General features: G+C 47.9%; 1 protein-coding gene across 1 annotated transcript in view; it reads right to left on the reverse strand.

The window, feature by feature from the left end:
• Positions 1 to 562: 562 nt before the first annotated feature.
• LOC130122033 (protein crumbs homolog 2-like) overlaps positions 563 to 25,911 on the reverse strand; it is an 81,603-nt gene continuing 56,254 nt past the window's right edge. The window contains exons 9-13 of the mRNA XM_056291052.1: positions 21,354 to 21,519; positions 19,373 to 20,243; positions 19,080 to 19,196; positions 18,778 to 18,904; positions 563 to 784 (exon numbers count right to left, since the gene is read on the reverse strand). Coding sequence (XP_056147027.1) covers positions 563 to 784; positions 18,778 to 18,904; positions 19,080 to 19,196; positions 19,373 to 20,243; positions 21,354 to 21,519 — 1,503 coding nt within the window. The remainder of the gene's footprint in view (positions 785 to 18,777; positions 18,905 to 19,079; positions 19,197 to 19,372; positions 20,244 to 21,353; positions 21,520 to 25,911) is intronic.

The following is a 25,911-nucleotide window of genomic DNA, read 5'->3' on the forward strand; positions in this document are numbered from 1 at the left end:
ACCTCAAAGCCATAAATCCCTTTTTGACCCTTACTGGGTCATTATACTCCCTCAGTAGTGTCAAAACCACTGATTGGTGACCAAAACTAAAACCAACATATGAGCTGCATGGCTATTACTTAAGTATTCAAAAGCAACGATGATTTAGATTTCTTTTTAAATTTTAGACCTGTGATATAATTATTTTGAGAGTAACTAAATTTTGAAAATCACAATGGCTCACTAAGGCTAACCCTTACCCCAAATCATTTACTTATCCTATTACCTTCTGGTGTCAAAAACATTTTTGGGATGCAAACTTCTGGACCAAGTCATGCTTCAAAATTGTTATATCCAAATTCTTCATATATATTTGTGAATAAAATCAGATTGAGTAAATAACACCACTTGGGCAACAGTTTGTCCCCACTGGGAGACAGAAGTATGTTACGACGTGTTTCTTTCAAATCCCCTGGACAGTCAAACCTCTTGACAGTCACAGTACATTCCCTGCAACTGCCTACTGTTCTCATATTAGCTCAAACAAACTAAGAAACTGGTAGTTTGTAGTAAAACACTTTTGCTAGATCAGTCGTTCCTCTGGGGGAACCTTTAGCATGCTGTCCATCTCCAGGCGTGCTCCAGCCAACTCTTGGGTACTTGGGCTGTAGGCACCCTCAGACTGGCGCTTCTTCCTTGCAGTTAGTACCATAAAGGTCAGGCCGATGATGAGTATGAGCACACAGAAGCAGACCAGTGGGATAACCACAACTAGCCAGGGAACACGGTCCTTCTGTGCTTGTTTCTGTAAAGGGAAAAAGGCAAAGGTTCAATTTTACACAACCAATTAAGAATTGTAATAATTTTCATGTTTGTGGAAACTGACATGAAAATTTCATGCTTAATGAGTGTGTAAAACGTGTAGAATTTTTACAAAAATGAAATAGCATTTTTTTCCAGTAGTTTAAGAATGAAACAAGATAAGTGTGATTACATTGTGCAAATGTTAAGGAAATTGGGTCACTGGAAAAGTAGATAATTTATTTGGATATATCTTTGTCTCTAATGATTTACTAAGAACCCTTGGTAAAGAGTAAAATTCAAAACCAGGACAGAGATTTATAAGTTAGCTTGTTTGAACTGGTCTTCAGCATTAATACTCAGAGTGAAGTAGTGAATAAGGATTGTCTTTATGCATGCTCGATAATGCAGGTAAAGAAATGACAGAAAGTTAAATCAGTTCATTTGGACACAAAGTTTATTGGGAGAATAAACGTCGTGTCCAGATGAACTGATTCAATTTTCTGTGATGCATAAGGATTGTTACATCATATTTTCCGTTTTACTCCGAGTAGTATTGACCAGTCACGTTTGAGTAGGCAGCCATTTCCACAGGAACACGCCTCGGTTGTTTCGGACAGCCGATGATTGCTTATGGCATGAAACAGGCTTTTACTGTCTCATAAAGAATTTAGTTGATACTTGACTCACTGGATTATTTTGTTCCTTATTTGTTGAGCACTTTCCCGACCATTGAGTGTTTCTTTTAACAAAGTTATATATATATATATATATATATATATATATATATATATATATATATATATATATATATATATATATATATAGCGTTTCCATGGTGTTGTAAGTGCTCAACTAATGAGGAGCGGAATATCAACACAGATACAGGAAAAAAAGTTTTAATGCACTGCACTACAGGCCTGTTTCATGCGTCTCGCAATATATATATATATATATATATATATATATATATATATATATATATATATATATATATATATATATATATATATAAAATATAAGCAGGACGATTCTGAAGAGGGGGGTTTCCTTAAATTAGTGGAAGAACACTGGCCAAGTATTGGAATGGTTTAGGGGCATAGATGACAACAATAGGCATACGTTCATATGCTTTGATATTTGTGAGTTTTACCCCTCCATAACTAAAGAGCTACTAGACAAAACTATTGAATTTGCCTCAACATACACCAAAATATGGTCTCCATCATTCGTAAATGGAAGAAGTTTGGATCCACCAGGACTCTTCCTAGAGCTGGCCGCCCAGCCAAACTGAGCAATCGGGGAGAAGGGACTTGGTCAGGGAGGTGACCAAGAACCCAATGGTCACTCTGACAGAGCTCCAGCGTTCCTCTGTGGAGATGGGAGAACCTTCCAGAAGGACAACCATCTCTGCAGCACTCCACCAAGCAGGCCTTTATGGTAGAGTGGCCAGATGGAAGCCTCTGCTCAGTAAAAGGCACATGACAGCCCGCTTGGAGTTTGCCAGAAAGCACCTAAAGGACTCTCAGACCACGAGAAACAAGATTCTCTGGTCTGATGAAACCAAGATTGAACTCTTTGGCCTGAATGCCAAACGTCACGTCTGGAGGAAACCAGGCATCTCTCATCACCTTGCTAATACCATCCCTACAGTGAAGCATGGTGGTGGCAGCATCATGCTGTGGGGATGTTCTTCAGCGGCAGGAACTGGGAGACTAGTCAGGATCGAGGGAAAGATGAATGGAGCAAAGTACAGAGAGATCCTTGATGAAAACCTGCTCCAGAGCGCTCAGGGCCTCAGACTGGAGCGAAGGTTTACCTTTCAACACGACAACGACCCTAAGCACACAGCCAAGACAACGAAGGAGTGGCTTCGGGACAAGTCTGTGAATGTCCTTGAGTGGCCCAGCCAGAGCCCAGACTTGAACCCCATTGAACATCTCTGGAAAGACCTGAAAATGGCTTTGCAGCAACGCTCCCCATCTAACCTTACAGAGCTCGAGAGGATCTGCAGAGAAGAATGGGAGAAATACCCCAAATATACACTCACCGGCCACTTTATTAGGCACACCTGTCCAACTGCTAGTTAACACAAATTTCTAATCAGCCAATCACATGGCAGCAACTCAATGCATTTAGGCATGTAGACATGGTCAATACGATCTGCTGCAGTTGAAACCGAGCATCAGAATGGGGAAGAAAGGTGATTTAAGTGACTTTGAACGAGGCATGGTTGTTGGTGCCAGACGGGCTGGTCTGAGTATTTCAGAAACTGCTGATCTACTGGGATTTTCACGCACAACCATCTCTAGGGTTTACAGAGAATGGTCCGAAAAAGAGAAAATATCCAGTGAGCGGCAGTTCTGTGGACGAAAATGCCTTGTTGATGCCAGAGGTCAGAGGAGAATGGCCAGACTGGTTCGAGCTGATAGAAAGGCAACAGTAACTCAAATAACCACTCATTACAACCGAGGTATGCAGAAGAGCATCTCTGAACGCACAACACGTCGAACCTTGAGGCAGATGGGCTACAGCAGCAGAAGACCACACCGGGTGCCACTCCTGTCAGCTAAGAGCAGGAAACTGAGGCTACAATTCGCACAGGCTCACCAAAATTGGACAATAGAAGATTGGAAAAACGTTGCCTGGTCTGATGAGTCTCGATTTCTGCTGCAACATTCGGATGGTAGGGTCAGAATTTGGCGTCAACAACATGAAAGCATGGATCCATCCTGTCTTGTATCAACGGTTCAGGCTGGTGGTGGTGGTGTAATGGTGTGGGGGATATTTTCTTGGCACACTTTGGGCCCCTTTAGTACCAATTGAGCATCGTGTCAACGCCACAGCCTACCTGAGTATTGTTGCTGACCATGTCCATCCCTTTATGACCACAGTGTTCCCATCTTCTGATGGCTACTTCCAGCAGGATAACGCGCCATGTCATAAAGCTCGAATCATCTCAGACTGGTTTCTTGAACATGACAATGAGTTCACTGTACTCAAATGGCCTCCACAGGCACCAGATCTCAATCCAATAGAGCACCTTTGGGATGTGGTGGACCGGGAGATTCGCATCATGGATGTGCAGCCGACAAATCTGCAGCAACTGCGTGATGCTATCATGTCAATATGGACCAAACTCTCTGAGGAATGTTTCCAGTACCTTGTTGAATCTATGCCACGAAGGATTAAGGCAGTTCGGAAGGCAAAAGGGGGTCCAACCCGGTACTAGCAAGGTGTACCTAATAAAGTGGCCAGTGAGTGTAGGTGTGCCAAGCTTGTAGCTTCATACCCAAGAAGACTTGAGGCTGTAATCGCTGCCAAGGGTGCCTCAACCAAGTACTGAGTAAAGGGTGTGAATACTTATGTACATGCAATATTTCAGTTTTTTATTTTTAATAAATTTGCAAAAACCTTTTTCACTTTGTCATTATGGGGTATTGTATGTAGATTGATGAGAAAAAAAAGGAATTTAATCCATTTTGGAATAAGGCTGTAACATAACACAATGTGGGGGAAGTGAAGGGGTGTGAATACTTTCCGGATGCACTGTATGTCCCCAAAGCTGTTGAGGGAGGGGCATGCCCAGAACAAGTGTCCCACCGAGGCTGGACTATGGCTGCACCTCGGACACCCAGAGTCTGTGGTGGGAAAGATTCTGGCAAGCTTGTCCCCCGAGTAGTGAAGATGTTGAAGCACCTTAAATTGAATTAAACCATGTCGTATACACAATGAGGAAGTGTGTATACAAGTTAAGCTGTCCCGCCATGCCTCTTCAGAAAGCTCTACACCCAAATCTCTCTCCCATGCAGTTTTTGTTTTGTCCCAGGATATCTGTTTCAATCCCCGTATCAGTGTGTAAATTATAGAGACCCGTTTTTCCCAAAGGGATCCATCTCTAGAATAACATCTAATTGGCTCCTGTGTGGCAGATACGGAAATGAGGGAAACACTTTCTTGGCAAAACTATGGATTTGAAGGTATCTAAAAAATGGGATCTGGGTATGTTATGGTCTTTGGTAAGTGTTTCAAATGAGGTGAATGTTCCATCTTTAAATACATCACAGAAAAACACCAGTCCATTTCTATGCCAAAGTTGAAATGTGTTATCTAACACAGATGATGAGAAGAACTGATTATTTGCTACTGGAAAACGACTGCTAGCATGCTTTAATCCAAAATGCCTCCTAAACTGGAGCCATATCCTAAGTGAAGCTTTAACCACCGGGTTTGTTATTTGTATGTTACGCTTATGTGGTAGTGGAGAGGTGAATATCGGTAAAGGATTAGATAAGAGCTCCATGTGAACCCAATCTGTACCCTGTTGATTCTCATAGGTAAATGCCCAATGTAAAAGATTTACAATGTTCGCAGCCCAGTAGTAACAAATAAAGTTAGGCAAGCCTAATCTCCCCCCTGTCCCCGAGATTCCTCAGCAAAACCCGGGGAGATTCATCGCGCAGGTAAGCAGGATTCTTTAAAGGATAAAATGATCATTTAAAACGCGTATGAGGTCGTGCACTGACAACTAAGCGGCTGTTCACCCTCGGTCTCGCACTAGTTAAAGTGGTTACCTGGTAGGATCAGTGAACCTAGAAAAAAAAAGGGTAACAAGGGCAGCAAACTGCCCCCGGTAGATATGGAGGGTCCGGTCTACCAGATAATGATAAGGAAATATGGTGAAGACTCGGTAAAACATGTTTTAGACTGGATACAGGGTCATGAGGTTCCTGCTGAAGGAACTTTGAGCAAGAATAAACTAATGAAAGTCCGACAGTGCATGGAAAAGGGAAAAGCGGAGGTCTTAGAAAGGGAAAAGATTCCTACAACATGGTTAGAGTATGTGGCAGAGCAAGAAAGAATGTTGGGAATGTGGGAGAAAGAGTGTGAAAGTAGGGGAAGAAAAAAACTACAGAGGACTATGACACGAAACCATTGGTACCAAACCGCGCCTTGACTGACCCTGACTGACTTCTGTGTTTGACATGACTTGTCTGTGTGTGTGTTCATAGTTTGTTCCGTGGTGTTTGTCCGTCTGGCCATTTTGTGTTGTTTAGAAGTTGCAAGTCCTTGAGAGTGGCTTAAATGGGGATATAAAAGCTGGGGGAGGTTTTGTTTTGGCTTTTCCAAACCTTTGTTTTCCTGACAATTGGGGTGTGAGAGGGGTTTTTCAGAGACCACCTCGTTTAGCATCCTTATCAGACCCAACCCGGCTTTTGTTCCTGTTTGACAAACAACTGGCTTTAGAAAGTCACCGCCCTGAAGCATTGATTATTCAAATCCTTTCAAGACATCTACTTCTTTTCTTTCTGAGGTACCTCATATAAAATGGGATATATCCATTTGGTTTTTTTTTTGGAGCATTGAAAAAGTTCTTGTGTTTTTTTTCACTTTAAATTGATCCTGCCCTCACTTCTTTTAGGATTCCCCTAAACCGAAGGATTTCCTGTCCCTATTTCATTTTCTGAACTGTTAAGCAGAACTCTGTTATGTCCAACGCCACAGCTGCAATATTTTTAATTTTACTTGTTCTGTTTTTCTTTCTGTTACTGGGATTTTTTTTTAAAGAATAACTGGTGGGAACCAACTGCCTACCCACTTCACACCTTGGGGGGATGGATGGGGGGGTTGCCTTGAGAGTAACAGGGACAGTGTAAACCACAGTTATGTTGTTTTAAGCTGTTGTTGTTTTTCTTTCCATTAGAAGACACCCATTGGTTCATTTGTTTTTATGTTGACTTTCCTCTGTGTTAAATTGAACTTGTTTTGTTTTTCAACACTAAGGTGTGAATTTTAGGATTTTTTTTTTTTAGAGGGTATTAATTTCTTTGACAATTTCTTGTGTGGAGGACGATTACATTTTATTTGAATATGAACGGAACCTACTGAGTCCTGCGTTTTAAAGGTCTATGCTCTGGATATGTTTATGTTATTTTTTACCTTGAGTTTGAACCTCCTCATAAGACTCATTTTCGGTTTGATTTATTTGGTTTTAACTGATTACATCAATTTCTTTGTATTGTTAAACCCCACCCCCCCTCTTTTTGGGGCCTTGAAAGGGGCTTGTTGTTTCATTTAGTTAAGGTGGTGGTGGGCATTTGTTTTTTGTCTTCAAACAGCTCATTGTTTCAATGATTTACAAGATACCTTATGGTTTTATTAATTTAGGTTTATTTGAACGTTCAGGATGAGACAAGTATCTTTATAATCCCTCATCTGTTTTAGTTTTAAAGACAATTTATTTCAGATAAGTACAACATTACAGACTTCGGAACATTTGTGGACAGTTTGGATGAAATGAAAGTCCGATTCATTTCACTGCATGAAATTGTTTTTGGTTTACTAACAACTAACATACAAACTAATCATATCATAATTTCATTTTTTTCTTCATGGCCAAATGGGTTGACACAATGTGTTTTGTCCTTGTGTCAAAAGAGGGGTAGTGGGAATGAGGAATTGAAATCTAGAATGGTTGTGAGCCTTCTTCTGTACAGTTTCTTTGATTTTTACTTCATAGGAAACAAACGAATACAAACTTAGATCATGGCGGAAGTATCTGAAGAACACTGAATCAAGTGGACTACAAATCTTCAGTATCCTAGAATGACAGTGCTTTCAGTGTTGTGCAGTTTCATGCCTCTCCTTTTGTTTCTCCTGTTTCCTCTCCACTCTTGCTTTAACATCTGGATGCATCAAGTCCAGATGCAACTTTAGCTTCCTGCCCATCAGCATTTCACAGCTTTCTCGGCCATACCATTTGAGGCAGGATGGAACAGTGCTGTGCAGACATGGAGGATGCCGTTCCTTTCCATGAACTCCCTGAACAACTCACTGGTAAATGTTGCACCATTGTCTCTCACCAGCGTGTCAGGAAGTCCAAAAGTTGCAAGAACTTCATGCAGCTTGTCAATCGTCACTAGGGCTGTGATGTTGCTCATCAGGTGTACCTCTAGCCACTTAGAATGTGCATCTACAATGACTAGAAACTGCTGCCCCATAAAAGGCCCTGCAAAGTCCACAAGTAGTCTGAGCCATGGGCGGTCAGGCACTCCCATGGATGGAGTGGGGCGGGCAGTGTCATTTTTTGGTTTATCTGACACTGGGAACAAGATTTCACCTTGTTTTTTAGACCCTGGTCCATGTTAGGCCACCATGCATATGCCCTGGCTAAGCTTTTCATACGGGAGGCCCCTGGGTGGGCCTCATGGATCTCCTCCATTACTTGTGAATGCCCCTGAGGTGAGACCACCACTCTGGAGCCCCAGAGAACACAGCCATCTTGGATGCTCAGTTCATCTTTTCGTTTAGCATAAGGCCTCAGTCTCTCATCCTCTACCACAGGGGGCCAACCCTGCATGAGGAATCTTTTCACCTGAGACAGGACCAGGTCCCTCTCTGTCCACTGTTTGATTTGTTTGGCATTCACAGGGGAAGTTGACAGTCTCTCCAGCAAGAAAACTGTCTCTAGAGGCACCACGGTCTGGGTGGGTGTGTCAGGCAAAGGGAGACGACTCAGTGCATCCGCGTTTGCGTTGTCCTCCCCTGCTCTGTAGACTATAGTGTACTGGCAGGCTGACAGCGTGAGGGCCCAGCGCTGTACTCTCACTGATGCCATGGAATGAATACACTTAAGCTCACTAAAAAGGCTCATCAGCGGTTCGTGGTCAGTACAGATGGTAAATGCCCGACTGTAGAGGTACTGATGAAAATGATTAACAGCGAACACAACAGCTAGACCCTCCTTGTCTAGCTGGGAGTAGCCCTTCTCAGCTCATGTCAATGACAGTGTTGCGAATCCAATGGGTTTGTCTGACCCGTCCTTCATCACATGCGAAAGAACTGCCCCGACGCCATATGGCAAGGTGTCACAGGACAGGATGATCTCTTTGTCTGGGTCGAAATGAACCAGCAGCCTTGCTGAATGCAGTAGTGTTTTCACATTGGCGAGAGCTGTCTCCTGAGCAGACCCCCACTCCCAAAAAGAGCCCTTGCAGAGAAGTGAGTACAGGGGCGCCAGCCGTGTTGAGAGGTCTGGGAGGAACTTACCGAAGTTGTTCACCATGCCCAGAAATGACCTGACCTCAGGCACATTTTTGGGGCTTGGAGCTTCCTTGATGGCCCCTAACCTTGTCTTCCACTGGACGCAAACCCTGGGCCGTGATGGTGTGGCCCAGGTATGTCATGCTTGGTGCTTGGAAAATACAATTGCTATGCTTCAAGTGGAGCCCTGCCTCTGAGAGTCTCTTTAGCACTTGCTCGAGGTTGCTGAGGTGCTCCTCCTCGGTCTCTCCAGTGACCAGGATATCATCCATATAAACTGCTACATGGGGAATACCCTGCAACAGACTGTCCATTATCCTTTGGAAAATGGCCGGGCTGGAGGCCACTCCAAACACTAGGCGGTTGTACCTAAACAACCCCTTGTGGGTGTTGATTGCGGCGAACTCTTTAGAGTCCTCGTCCAACACCAACTGTTGGTAGACATGGCTCATGTCTAGTTTTGTAAATGTCTTAACGCCAGCCAGGGTTGCAAACAGGTCCTTCACTCTCGGGAGAGGGTATTCGTCTAGCTGGGAGGCCTGGTTGATGATGAGTTTGTAGTCTCCACAGATACATAATGTGCTGTCGCTTTTGAGAACTGGGACAATGGGGAACTGGACAGGATGCATGACTCCCAGCCTCTGCAATCTGTCCAGCTCCTCCTCCACTTTGTCTTTCATAGAATAGGCTACTCTTCTGGGCTTGAAAAAGCGAGGGGTAGCCTGAGGATCTACATGCAGTTTAACTGTAGTTCCCCACAGTGCCCCCAGATCATCTTTGAAAACCTCAGCATACTTTTGAATGACATCCTCAGTCACCCGTGTGTGTTTAATCTCACCCCAGTGCAGCTTAATTTCCTGGAGCTAGTCCCGTCCCAGTAGACTGGGCCCTCTACCTTTTACTACCAGGAGCTGTGCTCTTGCTACCTGGCTGTTATACTGAATGTCCTTTTAGATTGCAGTTGTGACACACTGCCTCCTTGAACTTGCAGTTGTTTGCATAATGTGCCCCTCCACACCTGAATCACTCCACTGCTCGAACCTATCTGCCTCCCTCCTACCCTGGTGCACTTCTCCCGCCTGCGCACCAGCACACGCTCTCTGAATGTCTTTTGCGTTGTTATCAGCCATTTCCATTCCTTGAGCCAATTCCAATGCTCTCTTGAAAGTTAACGTGGTCTCCCTCAGTAAACAACGCTGAATCTGTCGTCATTAATGCCAACTACAAATCTGTCACGGAGCACGTCCTCTGACGTCAGCCCGTACTCACAACGCTCTGGGAACTGACGTAACTGCCACAAACTGGGCTACGGACGGACCTGACTTCCGGACCAGAGTGTTGAATTTAAACCTCTGGACGATCACTGATGGCCTGGGATTGTGATGATCCTGAACGAGCTTGACTAGCTCCTCAAATGAAAGGTCGCCCGGTTTCCGTGGTGTCGCCAAATTCCTCATCAATATGTACGTCTTCGCACCACACACACTCAGTAGAACTGAGCGCTGTTTCTCCTCATCGGTAATTCCGTTAGCGGAGAGAAGTGTCCCAACCTTCCCACATATTCTGTCCAGTCCCCGTTCTCCTCCACAAACTCACGGATAGTCCCAAACGTGGCCCTGGTGCCGTTTCCTCCATTGGCGTTCTTATGCTACGTTCAGACCAAAGGCGGCGAGAGAGTTGGCGCCGCTTTGTTCGCCAGAGTTTGGCCACCAGCTCCGCCAGGTGTGTTCGAACAGAACGCGAATTCGTTGTGTTGACGTCACAACAAGCAGTCTAGTTACACGAACGCTGCTAGCAAGTTTGCTAGACCGCACACAACAAATACCACACACGAGCAGTTTGTGTTTACTTGTGATCATCATGGATGAGCGACAGAGATCAGTTGCGGTGGCTCTGCTTTATATCAACTTGCGCCGCCGAAACCGGCGTCAGCGTTCTGTTTGGGTTCACAGCATAAACCGGAGATGCGCCCAGCTTGGCGAATTTCACCAGAATTCTGGGTGGGGGGCGTGTATTCTTTCCCAACATGAAGGCGGGTCCTAACCCTACTTGAAGGTGATTGGCTGTCGCCTGGCGAAATATTCGCCCGAGTTGGACATTTTTGAACTCCCGCGAAGGCGCGTTCGTCGCTCGATTCGCCCAATTCGCGCCGCCCGTAATTTCGCCGCGAATTATTCCCGCCCATTCGCCTCCTCCCATTGACTTTGCATGCATTCGCGCCGCCCAAACAATTCGCGCCGCCTTTGGTCTGAACGTAGCATTACTTGAACTCATGACTGTAACGTTAGCTCAGCTAGCTAGCTAGCAAACACCGATCACATGTAGTTCTATTCGCCGAATCTCCAGCCTTCCATCTCCCGTGTTATCCAGAAATACAGTAACTTGGACGACACGTGCACTTTATAATAAGAAAGCTTTACTTAGCTGAATGGGACGGGTACACAGCCGAACTGCAGCGCCCTAACCGGGCGCCAACATCAACATGGCGCCTACACAACAGACTGACGGACACGACACATCTACTTCCTGTGCGACGCCCTAAAGGGTCCGGGGACCCCATTAAAGAAGAAGAAGAATACAACTAGTCCTGTTTAACTCAATAGAACACTCACAACTATATGTGTGTGTGTGTGTGTGTGTGTGTGTGTGTGTGTGTGTGTGTGTGTGTGTGTGTGTGTGTGTGTGTGTGTGTGTGTGTGTGTGTGTATCAGAAAACTCTTGATCTCGAAAAAATGGGATTCACGGTCTCTTTTCTAGAATGAGTGCTTTTCTTGTGCTTTATTCCCAAATTTGCCACCACAGTGTCTATGCTTGCTTGACCCGCATGTCAATCTAGCAAGAAGGGTCTTTACTGTTCTGCTCTTCCTGGGGTTTCTCCCATTTGTTTTGGGGTTTTTTTCCCCATGAAAAGGCTTTCTATTTTTCCTTTTCCTCGTCCAAATATAGGGTCTAATGATAAGTGTCATCCATTGTCATCTACTGTATCTACCTGTTTTTCATTGTATGAATGTGAAGCCTTCTGAGATTGCTGCTGTGTTTTTTTAATCAAGTTCTTCTTTTAGGCCTTTTATCATGTTTTAGGTTGTAGAGCCGAAGGAACGGAGAAGACCGTAGGTTCACACTTTAGCCGTGTAGGCAACTTTCTTTAATCCACGGTAAATCAGAGAGACAACCAAACCACAGCTCGACTGAGCGGAGGTGGCAAGAAGCCCCAGAAAACTGGCTGGACAACCATAACTTAACCCTGCGTTAACCTGCCAGGGCAACCATGACTTAACCCTTAGTTCCTGGGTTGAATTCTGTCCCCAATACGTGTCCACCACATGAGCCCCCCCAGAATTCGCCCTAGTAATCGAAGTCAGGCAGGCGCGGGGGGACGACAGGCCGTCCGCGGCGGCTCCGGATAACAGGGGCCGGAGTGTCTCCGGGAGGCATTGACGCGGGCCTGTGGAGGTCGGCCTGAGGAGCAGAAGAGGCAGCTCGGGCCTCCACGGGGGGAGGAGGCGGAGCCGGGGGACGACCGCGACGAGGAGGTTGGGCTAACTCCAACGGCTGCGTCAAGTCCAGGTGTGCGGGTTTAACTCGGTCCACTGAAACATGCTCGGCCGTGCCCCCAAAATCCACCACCAGGTGCTTAGTTCCCCGTTCCAGGACGCGGAAGGGGCCGTCATAAGGGGGTTGCAGAGGGGGGCGGTGTGCGTGGTGACGGATGAACACGTAGTCCGCTGACTGCAGACCTGGGGGCACCTGGGACACTGGAGCGCCGTGTTGGGCGGTAGGGACGGGTGTGAAAGCTCTGACCCCGTCCAGCAAGGAGGCTCGTTGGTCCACAGCTGACCAGGGACGCGTTGCATTGGGCATGAAATCGCCTGGGACTCGCAGCGGCGTGCCGTACACCAGCTCCGCAGAGGAGGCTTGTAGGTCTTCCTTCGGGGCGGTCCGCAGGCCCAGCATGACCCATGGGAGCTTGTCAACCCAGTTGCAGTCCTTGAGAGTAGCCCGAAGCGCAGCCTTCATGGACCGGTGGAAGCGCTCACATAGGCCGTTCGCCTGAGGGTGGTAGGCGGTAGTGCGGTGAAGCTTGACGGCCAGAGCCTCACCCACAGCATTCCATAGCTCTGAGGTAAACTGTGGCCCGCGGTCAGATGAAAGGTCGGAAGGCGTACCGAAACGTGAGACCCACGACCCAATAAAAGCCCGGGCCACATCAGCAGACGTCGTGGATGCCAGGGGAACAGCTTCAGGCCAGCGCGTAGTCCTGTCCACCACAGTGAAGAGGTAGGTGAACCCATGGGAGGGGGGTAGGGGACCAACCAGGTCGACGTGGACATGGTCAAATCGTCTCTCCGGCACTGCGAAGCGTTCCAGGGGCGCCTTAATGTGGCGGTGTATCTTAGCCCGCTGACAGGCAACACACGAGTCGGCCCACGGTTTCACGTCTCTCTTAAGTCCCTCCCACACAAACTTAGCAGAGGTCAGGCGCACGGATGGCTTACCGCCTGGATGAGAGAGGCCGTGCACAGCTTCAAATACGGGGCGTCTCCAGCTGTGCGGGACGATGGGCCTGGGCTGTCCTGTGGAGACGTCACACAGCAGGGTGACACCTGTGTCGCTGAAAGGAACGTCCTGCAGGCGGAGCCCCGTGTCGGAGGCCCGGAGACGGAGGATGCTCGGGTCCGTGGCCTGGTCAGCAGCCATCTGTGCATAGTCAAGGCCTAGGTGGACCGCTCCAATCACTGCCCTAGACAGGCAGTCAGCTACCTGGTTAGACTTACCAGCGACGTGCTGGATGTCGGTAGTGAATTCCGAAATGTAGGAGAGTTGTCGCTGCTGGCGAGCGGACCATGGCTCGGCCGTCTTGGACATGGCAAACGTGAGGGGCTTGTGGTCCACGTACGCAGTAAACTCGCGGCCCTCTAGCAGGAAACGGAAATGCCGGACGGCGAGCCAGAGACCGAGGAGTTCCCTGTCAAAAGTACTATACTTGCGCTCTCGGGGTGTAAGCTGGCGACTGAAAAAGGCCAAAGGCTGCCAAGCCCCCCCCACCCACTGTTCGTGAACCGCACCAACAGCATAGTCCGATGCATCCGTGGTTATGGAAATAGGCGCTGTAGGTGAAGGATGCGCTAGCAGGGTAGCCTGGGAGAGCGCAGCTTTAGTCTCGGTGAACGCACGGTCCCGCTCTGCTGTCCAGTCGACCGCCTGGTTGGGGGACATGCCTTTCAGCGCATCGTACAGTGGCCGGATGATAAAGGCGGCTCGGGGAATGAAGCGGTCGTAGAATGTCACCATCCCGATGAACTCCCTGAGCGCACGAGCTGTTTGGGGGCGCGGAAAGGCCACCACCGCTTCCACCTTTGAGGGCAGGGGGACTGCCCCGTCCCCAGTGATGCGGTGCCCGAGGAAATCAATGGCTGTCAGCCCGAACTGGCACTTCGCCGGGTTGACGATCAGCCCATGCTGGCTGAGGCGTGTGAAGAGGGCGTGAAGATGGGACAGGTGTTCTTCCTCGGAGGCGCTGGCGATGAGTATGTCGTCCAAATAGACAAAGATGAAAGGAAGGCCACGGAGCACTGAATCCATCAGCCGCTGAAAGGACTGGGCCGCGTTTTTGAGTCCAAATGGCATTCGTAGGAATTCAAATAGGCCGAATGGGGTAGTCACCGCTGTCTTGGGGATGTCTGAGGGGTGCACGGGAACTTGATGATAACCACGGACCAGGTCGACTTTTGAGAAGACGCATTTGCCAGACAGGTTTGCAGAAAAGTCCTGGATATGCGGGACAGGATAGCGGTCGGGCGTGGTGGCGTCATTTAGTCGGCGGTAGTCCCCGCATGGGCGCCAACCTCCATCAGGCTTAGCGACGATGTGGAGTGGGGACGCCCACGGGCTGTCAGAGCGGCGGATGATCCCCATGCGTTCCAGGTGCTCAAACTCAGACTTGGCAATGGCGAGTTTGGCGGGGTCGAGACGCCTGGCTCTGGCGTAGACCGGGGGCCCCTTCGTAGCAATGTGATGCTCCACCCCATGCTTAGCGGTGGGTGCAGAGAAGGTAGGCTGGGTGAGGTCAGGGAACTCAGCGAGGAGGCGGGTGAACTTGTCTGCCTCTGAGAGAGAGTTGGCTAGACCTGCATAGGCCGCTTCCCTCCGCGTACATGCGAAGGAGGAGAAGGTTAAGGCATCGACCAGACGGCTGTTCTGAATGTCCACTAGCAAACCGTAAGCGCACAAAAAATCAGCTCCGAGGAGGGGAAGTGTTACATTGGCCATGACGAACTCCCACGTGAAACGTTGTCCACCAAAACACAGTTCTACAGACCGCACGCCGTAGGTGTGGATAGGGCTGCCGTCAGCCGTCGCCAACTGGGGGCCCCGCTCCCCGCCCATGATGTCGACGTCAGTAGCAGGGAGCACGCTTCTCTGTGCGCCCGTGTCACAGAGAAATCGCCGACCGGAGACGGTGTCGAGGATGAAGAGTAGCCTGCTCGTATCGCCAACACTCATGGCCACTACTGAGTGTTGGCCCTCTCGTTTCCCGTCGGCCTGTAGTTGCAGGGGGAACGGCACCGTTTAGCTTTCGCACCAAATCGAGCGTGGTACATACAGAGTCCAGAGGGCTTGTAGCGGTCTGACGCTGTGGCGCCACCGTCGGGCCACGCCCGCGATGTCGGCGGGGGGCCAGTGAAGGTAGGAGCCAGCACCCCGGCATGGGAGGAACGTTGTGTAGCGACGAAGAATCGGTCAGCCTCCTTTGCCAGCTCACGGGGATCAGTGATGGTGGAGTTAGCGAGCGCGGTCTGGACGTGGGGCGGCATGTTGCGCAGAAACAGCTCCATAAACAGGAAACATGGCTTTTCTTGACCCAGTAGGTTTAACATCCTGCTCATTAGCTCCGATGGTTTGCCATCTCCCAAGCCCTGAATTGCGAAGAGGCGACGTGCTCTCTCCGTTGTTGACAGTTCAAAAGTTTCAAGGAGGAGATTTTTAAGTGCGGCGTATTTACCATCGGCCGGTGGGTTGGTTATGAAACCGCTTATCCTGGAAGCCGTAGCGCCCCCCAGCGCTGCCACTACGTAGTAGTATCTGGTCTCGTCTGCTGTTATGTCTCTGAGCGGCGCGAACTGTGCCTCAGCCTGCGCGAACCACGTAGCCGCGGAAGACTCCCAAAACTCCGGCAGTTTAATTGCAACGGCGTTCGTAGCCATAATGTGTGTGGTTTCAGAAAACTTATCCGAAAATCACGTCGGGGTCACCAGTGTAGAGCCGAAGGAACGGAGAAGACCGTAGGTTCACACTTTAGCCGTGTAGGCAACTTTCTTTAATCCACGGTAAATCCGAGAGACAACCAAACCACAGCTCGACTGAGCGGAGGTGGCAAGAAGCCCCAGAAAACTGGCTGGACAACCATAACTTAACCCTGCGGTAACCTGCCAGGGCAACCATGACTTAACCCTGCGGTAACCTGCCAGGGCAACCATGACTTAACCCTTAGTTCCTGGGTTGAATTCTGTCCCCAATACGTGTCCACCACAAGGTCATTTTTAACTCTGGTGATTTTATATTGTACCATAAAGAACTTTGTAACCTGGTTTTGACAAGCGCAATACAAACTAATGTAAACTACTAATAAGACCCGTTAGCCCCTAGCTAACGGGTCTGACCCTTTAGCCGAGCGGTTAATGATGTCGCCTGGTGGTACAGTACACCCGTATCGAATCCCGCACCGGGCCAGAAAATAACCGGTTACACTAGGTTTATTATTATTACTCGTATAAGGCTATATCAAGGAACTTGACATGTCTGGTAGATGCACAGTTAAATAATATTTCCTGAAAACAGATTATCATGAATATTGTGGATCCTTCAATTACACCCGCTGTGGAGGTGGAGTATGAAGTTGGCTGCAGACCGAGACCATACGAAAAGTTAGCTGCAGCTTGGCTGCAGTAATTGCAAGCAGTTAGATCATTCACAGCTAGACTGTCTTGCTGCATGCTCAATAATCCAGGTAAGAAAGTCAGAGAAGGCTGACTCGGTTCATCTGGGCACAACTTTCAAGAAAAGTTGTTTCCAGATGAACCGAGTCAGTCTTCTATTATCACAGCCAGGCTGTTTCTCTCTCTGCTTACGGTGGAACTGGGCCAGAGTTTTCTCCTGAGACCCAGACAGGCCCAGAGGATTAAGTCATCCAAGAAGTACTTAGTGAGAATAAGAAAAGCCTTTCGAGACTGGTGGCCCTGGTGTTGCATTAGTTAATAAAGGCCCAGTGTGCCTGCATCTGAGAGACAATCTTGGATAATCTGTCCATCCCCCAGTACACTCTTGTTACAGCGGTGGCCCTTAGGGGTGGCGTGGGGTGGGGTGGGGTGGGGTCGTTGATAAGAATCGTGATTCTTATCTTCTACGATTCTGAATAGATTCACAAATTCCAAAAATCAATTTTTAAAAAGGTTTTTTCCAGTCTTAAGTAGCCTCCTCGCTGCTGGCAATGTTGACTTTCCGCACGCCTCTTCTGGCTTCCGGAAAACACGACAGTGGCTCGTCAGTCGCTCTTGGTAGCCTTTCTAATCACGGAGCAGCGACACATTCAGCCGGTCTCGTCATCATTGAAGCCAAGCGAGGCGCCCAACTCGCTTGGCTTCAATGGGCCCAGCCATTTTGCACGCGCCCAAGCCATTGGGCGCATTTTTGATTTGACCGCCTCCCGGGGGAGAAGGAGCTTGACATGACTCATTCAATATGGAAGATGTGCAAAATGACAGTCAAGTATTTGGGGAACACTACACATGTTAAGTCTCACATCACATGCCACAACCCAGAGCTGAAAGACGTGGAACAATGACGTCCTGCAACATGAACACACAACCAGCACACACAATGCACCACTTTACCAAACTCCCAGCCAATTCTGAACGAGCAAAACTAAATAAAATAAAATAAAAACTAGATCCATCACCTGTTTCATTTCGATAGACCTGCGCCCCTACAGTGTAGTCGACAATGAAGGCTTTAGATTTATGATCCAGACAACTGAGCCAAAGTAGCACATACCATCACGTCGGGTTTTACCGAGGAAGGTTAGCTTTGCCTTTGTGTGTTCACATTATTGCAATCCATTGATTTAACTTTTCCGAATGTAAAAACGACATAATCTTGTACACACTTTAGTCTGCTTTCATGCCATAATTAGTCACACCGCCTTGCTTAGCTTGCAGCGAGCTGGAGTAGATCCTGAGATTAGCACCCCGGTGTACCAAATCTAGAATCGATTTTGAATCACAATTTCTTTTGAATCGAAAATTGATTTTGAATCGAACCGTGACTCCAAGAATCGAAATCGAATCGAATCGTGAGATTCCGAAAGATTCCCACCCCGGACAGCCAAGCAGGGGTGAAACGTATTAGAGAAGCTTCATTGGGACAAGGGCTTTGCTGTCTCACAGAGATGCAGGAGAAATGGACCGCCGGCCTTTCTAATGTAATTTGGGGGTAGGCGGAGGCCCGGGCTGCTGCAGCTCGCGACACCTCACTCACAGCCAGACCCTTGGGCCGCCAGGTTTTCCAGCCTGCAGATGCTAAGGATAGCATCTGGTGAAATGAAGAGGCATACCTGGCCACCTTGCAGTTAGCTGACGTAAGAATGGGCAGAGGGCTTGCTCCCCCATCTTGCCAGGTATGCCCCACGAGCAGTGAGATCCGTCAGCATACAGTCTGCCGGTGTCCTCTAAAACTACCTACACTGACATTTGGAAGGCCATCCTGGTTGGGTGGTCCTCTCACTGCCATTGCTTTGACGTAGCAATACAAATAGAGATATAGTTACTGAGACTGTCAAATCTGCAACCTGTTGTTAAATGATGAAAGAGAACAGATGACATATGAGTGGGCTGGACTGAGTGTCATGTGAGGATGAGATTGAAATGTATTTAGTACTTCAGAGAAGGTCTGACATACATTTGACTCACAGATTGGACCACTGTAGCCCGGTGGACATATGCACAGGAATCCTTTGAGACGATCCAAACAGGAACCCCCATTCTGGCAGGGACTAGACTCGCATTCGTTGACCTCTAGCTCACACCTTAAAGACAGTGCAAAGGTGAAATCCCCATACTCACGATAAAGGACTTCAGCTGCCAGAAGAAGAAATTGTATCATTTCATTCGCCAAATGTATATGAATGTTTATATTTGATCAAACGGACTTATCTTTTATTTGGGAAGTTGCAAGGCTGAGAAGAGTATTGAAGAGTTTACCTGGCGCCCGTAAAACCAGGCATGCAAGTGCAGTTGGCTCCCCACAGTCCGTCGTTGCAAATACCCTCATTTGCACACTGAACGTCCTCACCACACTGTATTGGAGGATACTCCCACCTGTTGGAGAAAGGCATTGAGCCATGCTTCAGTACTGATGCAACATTGTGTGTTGTCCTGAGTCGCACATGCTGCATCAGGAAAGTAGGACAGTTCTAGAATGTGTGTGCTGCATTATACAATAAAACAATGTTGCCCCTTTACTATGTTAAGGAGAGGTGACTGGTTTTACTCACTGGCAGAGTGGGCCACTGTACTCGTCAGGACACATACAAGTGTACATGTTTTGACCATCTTCACACATGCCCCCATGTTCACAAGCATGATGTTCGCATTCATCCAGATCCTCATCGCAGAGTTTACCAGCATATCCAGGATGACACTGGCACTCGAAATCAGCCAAGAAATCCTTGCACTTTCCATGAACACAAGGCCTAGATGCACAATCGTCTGTGTCTACCTGGCATAGTTGTCCCTCCCAACCAGCGTCACAGACACAGCCAAACTTATTAAAGAGGTCCTCACATGTACCCCCATTTTTACAGGGATTTGAATCACAAACTGGTGTGCTACTACAACCCATTTTAATGTTTTTATTTACAACCATATGAAACTGCGAGAGCTGCGGGGCCTTATGGTCATCGACAAAGGGAAGGTAAACTCCTCCTACCCTAATTGCGCCTAGACAACCTGTAAAACTCTCTGCAACAACCAACAAGGCCTCCTTCTCGTTGAGGAACTCAAGGCTTCCAGTGAACTCGGGCAAACTGCTCGCATCGGTGATTCCGTCCACACTGATGAGCCACTGAGAGGCTTTGCTCCCTTGTTCAGTCACTGTGATCGCTATACGATGCCAGCTCCCATCTGCCACTCGCAGTACTCCGGTTAAGACCAGGGTCTCCACACTGTTGCCAGTCTGGATCTCCACACGGACTAATGAATCCAGTAGTCCCACAATTAGCATATCAGCCCCGTGGATGGCACGCAGTAAGACTGCATTTTCTGAGCGAGTCCGGAGCTCGATGTAGATGGTGGTCACTGGCTCAGTCAGAGTGCCGCCAGCACTGTACTGCACAGGACTGTTCTCAAACGTGGCGTTGTACACACCTGGGAAGTGATGGGATAAGACATGAGACATACATGCTGACGCTATTTGAAGGGGTGTGCAAAAGACCGACATGACACCGTCGTAACCATGGCATAACACGACATGAACACGAAGGCGTCTTTATAAATGTTTATGACTGCTGTCATTAAGTGTCATTCGGCCAACTATGTCATTTTGAATGCAAAGTTGGCAGTGTTTGAGAGGCGTGTTTTCACGCTACAGCCCTGTGAAGTATACCACCCCAAAGAAGCTCTTCCCCCTCGGGCTGCTACAACACAGACATCTCAAGCAACGCCCACGTCGCGTTAAAAATGGCACAGTTGGGCGTCTGGGTGGTGTAGCGGTCTAGTCCACTGCCGACCAGCACAGGGATCGGCGGTTCGAATCCTGCAGACACAACTGGCCGTGTCTGCGGGTGGGAAGCCGGATGCGGGTATGTGTCCTGTTCGCTGCACTAGCGCCTCCTCTGGACGGTCAGGGTGCCTGCTCAGGGGGGGGGAGGGAACTGGGGGGAATAGCGTGATCCTCCCACATGCTACGTGCTCCTGGTGAAACTCCCCACTGTCAGGTGAAAAGAAGCGGCTGGTGACTCCACGTGCATCAGAGGAGGCACGTGGTAGTCTGCAGCCCTCCCCGGATCAACAGAGGGGGTGGAGCAGAGACCGGGACGGCTCGGAAGAGCGGGGTAATTGGTCGGGTACAATAGGGGAGACAAAGGGAGGGAAGGCAGGAAGGACATAATTGACCAAATGACACTTAATGACAACAGTCATAAACATTTTTAAAGACTCCTTCATGTTCACGACAGGTGTCATATCGTGTCAGTCTAATGCACAACCCTTCAAATGAAGTGTGACTACATAAATCAACGTCATTTGTTCAATGATACTACAAACATTACTGTTTATTCTACAGGACTATGAAAAACAATGGAATAATAATAAATACTAATCTCTGTGAAGATGTATTTTAGAAAGAAAAAATGTTGTCGTTTACTTCCTCAAAAGGGGCTTCCAATGTTCACTATGTGACAGACTATGGCCTCTTACTCATAGTATGTTTCTCCACCTCTGCTCGATTTAATTGGGAAGTTCTGCTGCAATTCTTACATTCATATCCATGGGAAAGGTCCACACAATGACCCCCGTTGACACAAGGATCGCTGACACACCACACTCTGGTCTCGCAGGTCTTTCCAGTGTACTGCTCAGCACACACACATGTGAAGTCATTGAATGTGATGGTGCACTCTCCTCCATTGTGACATGGCTCCACCTTTTGAGCAAAGTATGATGTAATCACAGAGCTTATGCATAAGGAAACAAGCAACTCCGATAAATAATAATATCTCTAGAGATGTAGAACGTAAACTAGAGATTTAGTCGGTGCTACTTAAATATCTAGAATCTCTAGAGCAGGGGTGGGCAGTCTTATCCAGAAGGGGCCAGTGTGGGTGAAGGTTTTTGTTCCAACCAAGCAATTACACACCTGTGTCTCCTACTCAAGTTCCTCCGCAAAGACTGCCCTGGTTGACTAGTGGGATCAGGTGTGTAACTGCTTGGTTGGAACAAAAACCTTCACCCATACTGGCCCCTTCTGGATAAGTTTGCTCTAGATATTTGAATAGCGTAAAAGCTCTGGATATTGAAAGTATCTATGGGATACAATGGTGTTGCTCCCATTTCAGTTACCGTGAATGCTTTTCTAATGAAAAGCTTCCTCGCGAAATAATTACAACGACTGCCCATTCTGACCTCACTCACTGCTCCTTAAAGTTTTTCTCGAGAAGTATGTGACCATGTTGGTGCACGTTGCACCAACATGAAGTGAGACTACTGTCACGTTGCACCAACATGAAGTGAGACTACTGTCACGTTGCACCAACATGAAGTAATACTACTGTCACGTTGCACCAACATGAAGTAATACTACTGTCACGCTGCACCAACATGAAGTGAGACTACTGTCACGTTGCACCAACGTGAAGTGAGACTACTGTCACGTTGCACCAACATGAAGTGAGACTACTGTCACGTTGCACCAACGTGAAGTGAGACTACTGTCACATTGCACCAACATGAAGTGAGACTACTGTCACGTTGCACCAACGTGAAGTGAGACTACTGTCACGTTGCACCAACGTGAAGTGAGACTACTGTCACGCTGCACCAACATGAAGTGAGACTACTGTCACGTTGCACCAACGTGAAGTGAGACTACTGTCACGCTGCACCAACATGAAGTGAGACTACTGTCACGCTGCACCAACATGAAGTGAGACTACTGTCACGTTGCACCAACATGAAGTGAGACTACTGTCACGTTGCACCAACATGAAGTGAGACTACTGTCACGTTGCACCAACGTGAAGTGAGACTACTGTCACGCTGCACCAACATGAAGTGAGACTACTGTCACGTTGCACCAACATGAAGTGAGACTACTGTCACGTTGCACCAACATGAAGTGAGACTACTGTCACGTTGCACCAACGTGAAGTGAGACTACTGTCACGCTGCACCAACGTGAAGTGACACTACTGTCACGTTGCACCAACATGAAGTGAGACTACTGTCACGTTGCACCAACATGAAGTGAGACTACTGTCACGTTGCACCAACGTGAAGTGAGACTACTGTCACGCTGCACCAACATGAAGTGAGACTACTGTCACGTTGCACCAACGTGAAGTGAGACTACTGTCACGCTGCACCAACATGAAGTGATACTACTGTCACGTTGCACCAACGTGAAGTGACACTACTGTCACGTTGCACCAACATGAAGTGACACTACTGTCATGCTGCACCAACATGAAGTGAGACTACTGTCACGTTGCACCAACATGAATTCAGACTACTGTCACGTTGCACCAACGTGAAGTGAGACTACTGTCACGTTGCACCAACATGAATTCAGACTACTGTCACGTTGCACCAACGTGAAGTGAGACTACTGTCACGTTGCACCAACATGAAGTGAGACTACTGTCACGTTGCACCAACATGAAGTGAGACTACTGTCACGTTGCACCAACATGAAGTGAGACTACTGTCACGCTGCACCAACATGAAGTGAGACTACTGTCACGTTGCACCAACATGAAGTGAGACTACTGTCACGTTGCACCAACATGAAGTGAGACTACTGTCACGCTGCACCAACATGAAGTGAGACTACTGTCACGTTGCACCAACATGAAGTGAGACTACTGTCACGCTGCACCAACATGAAGTGAGACTACTGTCACGTTGCACCAACATGAAGTGAGACTACTGTCACGTTGCACCAACGTGAAGTGACACTACTGTCACGTTGCACCAACATGAAGTGAGACTACTGTCACGTTGCACCAACGTGAAGTGAGACTACTGTCACGCTGCACCAACATGAAGTGAGACTACTGTCACGTTGCACCAACGTGAAGTGAGACTACTGTCACGCTGCACCAACATGAAGTGATACTACTGTCACGTTGCACCAACGTGAAGTGACACTACTGTCATGCTGCACCAACATGAAGTGAGACTACTGTCACGTTGCACCAACATGAATTCAGACTACTGTCACGTTGCACCAACGTGAAGTGAGACTACTGTCACGTTGCACCAACATGAATTCAGACTACTGTCACGTTGCACCAACGTGAAGTGAGACTACTGTCACGTTGCACCAACATGAAGTGAGACTACTGTCACGTTGCACCAACATGAAGTGAGACTACTGTCACGTTGCACCAACATGAAGTGAGACTACTGTCACGCTGCACCAACATGAAGTGAGACTACTGTCACGTTGCACCAACATGAAGTGAGACTACTGTCATGCTGCACCAACATGAAGTGAGACTACTGTCACGTTGCACCAACATGAAGTGAGACTACTGTCACGTTGCACCAACATGAAGTGAGACTACTGTCACGTTGCACCAACATGAAGTGAGACTACTGTCACGTTGCACCAACATGAAGTGAGACTACTGTCATGCTGCACCAACGTGAAGTGAGACTACTGTCACGCTGCACCAACATGAAGTGAGACTACTGTCACGTTGCACCAACATGAATTCAGACTACTGTCACGTTGCACCAACATGAAGTGAGACTACTGTCACATTGCACCAACGTGAAGTGAGACTACTGTCACGCTGCACCAACATGAAGTGAGACTACTGTCACGTTGCACCAACATGAAGTGAGACTACTGTCACGTTGCACCAACGTGAAGTGAGACTACTGTCATGCTGCACCAACATGAAGTGAGACTACTGTCACGTTGCACCAACATGAAGTAATACTACTGTCACGCTGCACCAACATGAAGTGAGACTACTGTCACGTTGCACCAACATGAAGTGAGACTACTGTCACGTTGCACCAACGTGAAGTGAGACTACTGTCACGCTGCACCAACATGAAGTGAGACTACTGTCATGCTGCACCAACGTGAAGTGAGACTACTGTCACGCTGCACCAACATGAAGTGAGACTACTGTCACGTTGCACCAACATGAAGTGAGACTACTGTCACGCTGCACCAACATGAAGTGAGACTACTGTCACGCTGCACCAACGTGAAGTGAGACTACTGTCACGTTGCACCAACATGAATTCAGACTACTGTCACGTTGCACCAACATGAAGTGAGACTACTGTCACGCTGCACCAACGTGAAGTGAGACTACTGTCACGTTGCACCAACATGAATTCAGACTACTGTCACGTTGCACCAACATGAAGTGAGACTACTGTCACATTGCACCAACGTGAAGTGAGACTACTGTCACGCTGCACCAACATGAAGTGAGACTACTGTCACGTTGCACCAACATGAAGTGAGACTACTGTCACGTTGCACCAACGTGAAGTGAGACTACTGTCATGCTGCACCAACATGAAGTGAGACTACTGTCACGTTGCACCAACATGAAGTAATACTACTGTCACGCTGCACCAACATGAAGTGAGACTACTGTCACGTTGCACCAACATGAAGTGAGACTACTGTCACGTTGCACCAACGTGAAGTGAGACTACTGTCACGCTGCACCAACATGAAGTGATACTACTGTCACGTTGCACCAACATGAAGTAATACTACTGTCACGCTGCACCAACATGAAGTGAGACTACTGTCACGTTGCACCAACATGAAGTGAGACTACTGTCATGCTGCACCAACGTGAAGTGAGACTACTGTCACGTTGCACCAACATGAAGTGAGACTACTGTCACGTTGCACCAACGTGAAGTGAGACTACTGTCATGCTGCACCAACATGAAGTGAGACTACTGTCACGTTGCACCAACATGAAGTAATACTACTGTCACGCTGCACCAACATGAAGTGAGACTACTGTCACGTTGCACCAACATGAAGTGAGACTACTGTCACGTTGCACCAACGTGAAGTGAGACTACTGTCACGCTGCACCAACATGAAGTGATACTACTGTCACGTTGCACCAACATGAAGTAATACTACTGTCACGCTGCACCAACATGAAGTGAGACTACTGTCACGTTGCATCAACATGAAGTGAGACTACTGTCACGCTGCACCAACATGAAGTGAGACTACTGTCACGCTGCACCAACATGAAGTGAGACTACTGTCACGTTGCACCAACATGAATTCAGACTACTGTCACGTTGCACCAACGTGAAG

This window comes from Lampris incognitus, chromosome 12 (assembly GCF_029633865.1).
Source record: "Lampris incognitus isolate fLamInc1 chromosome 12, fLamInc1.hap2, whole genome shotgun sequence".
Taxonomy (NCBI): domain Eukaryota; kingdom Metazoa; phylum Chordata; class Actinopteri; order Lampriformes; family Lampridae; genus Lampris; species Lampris incognitus.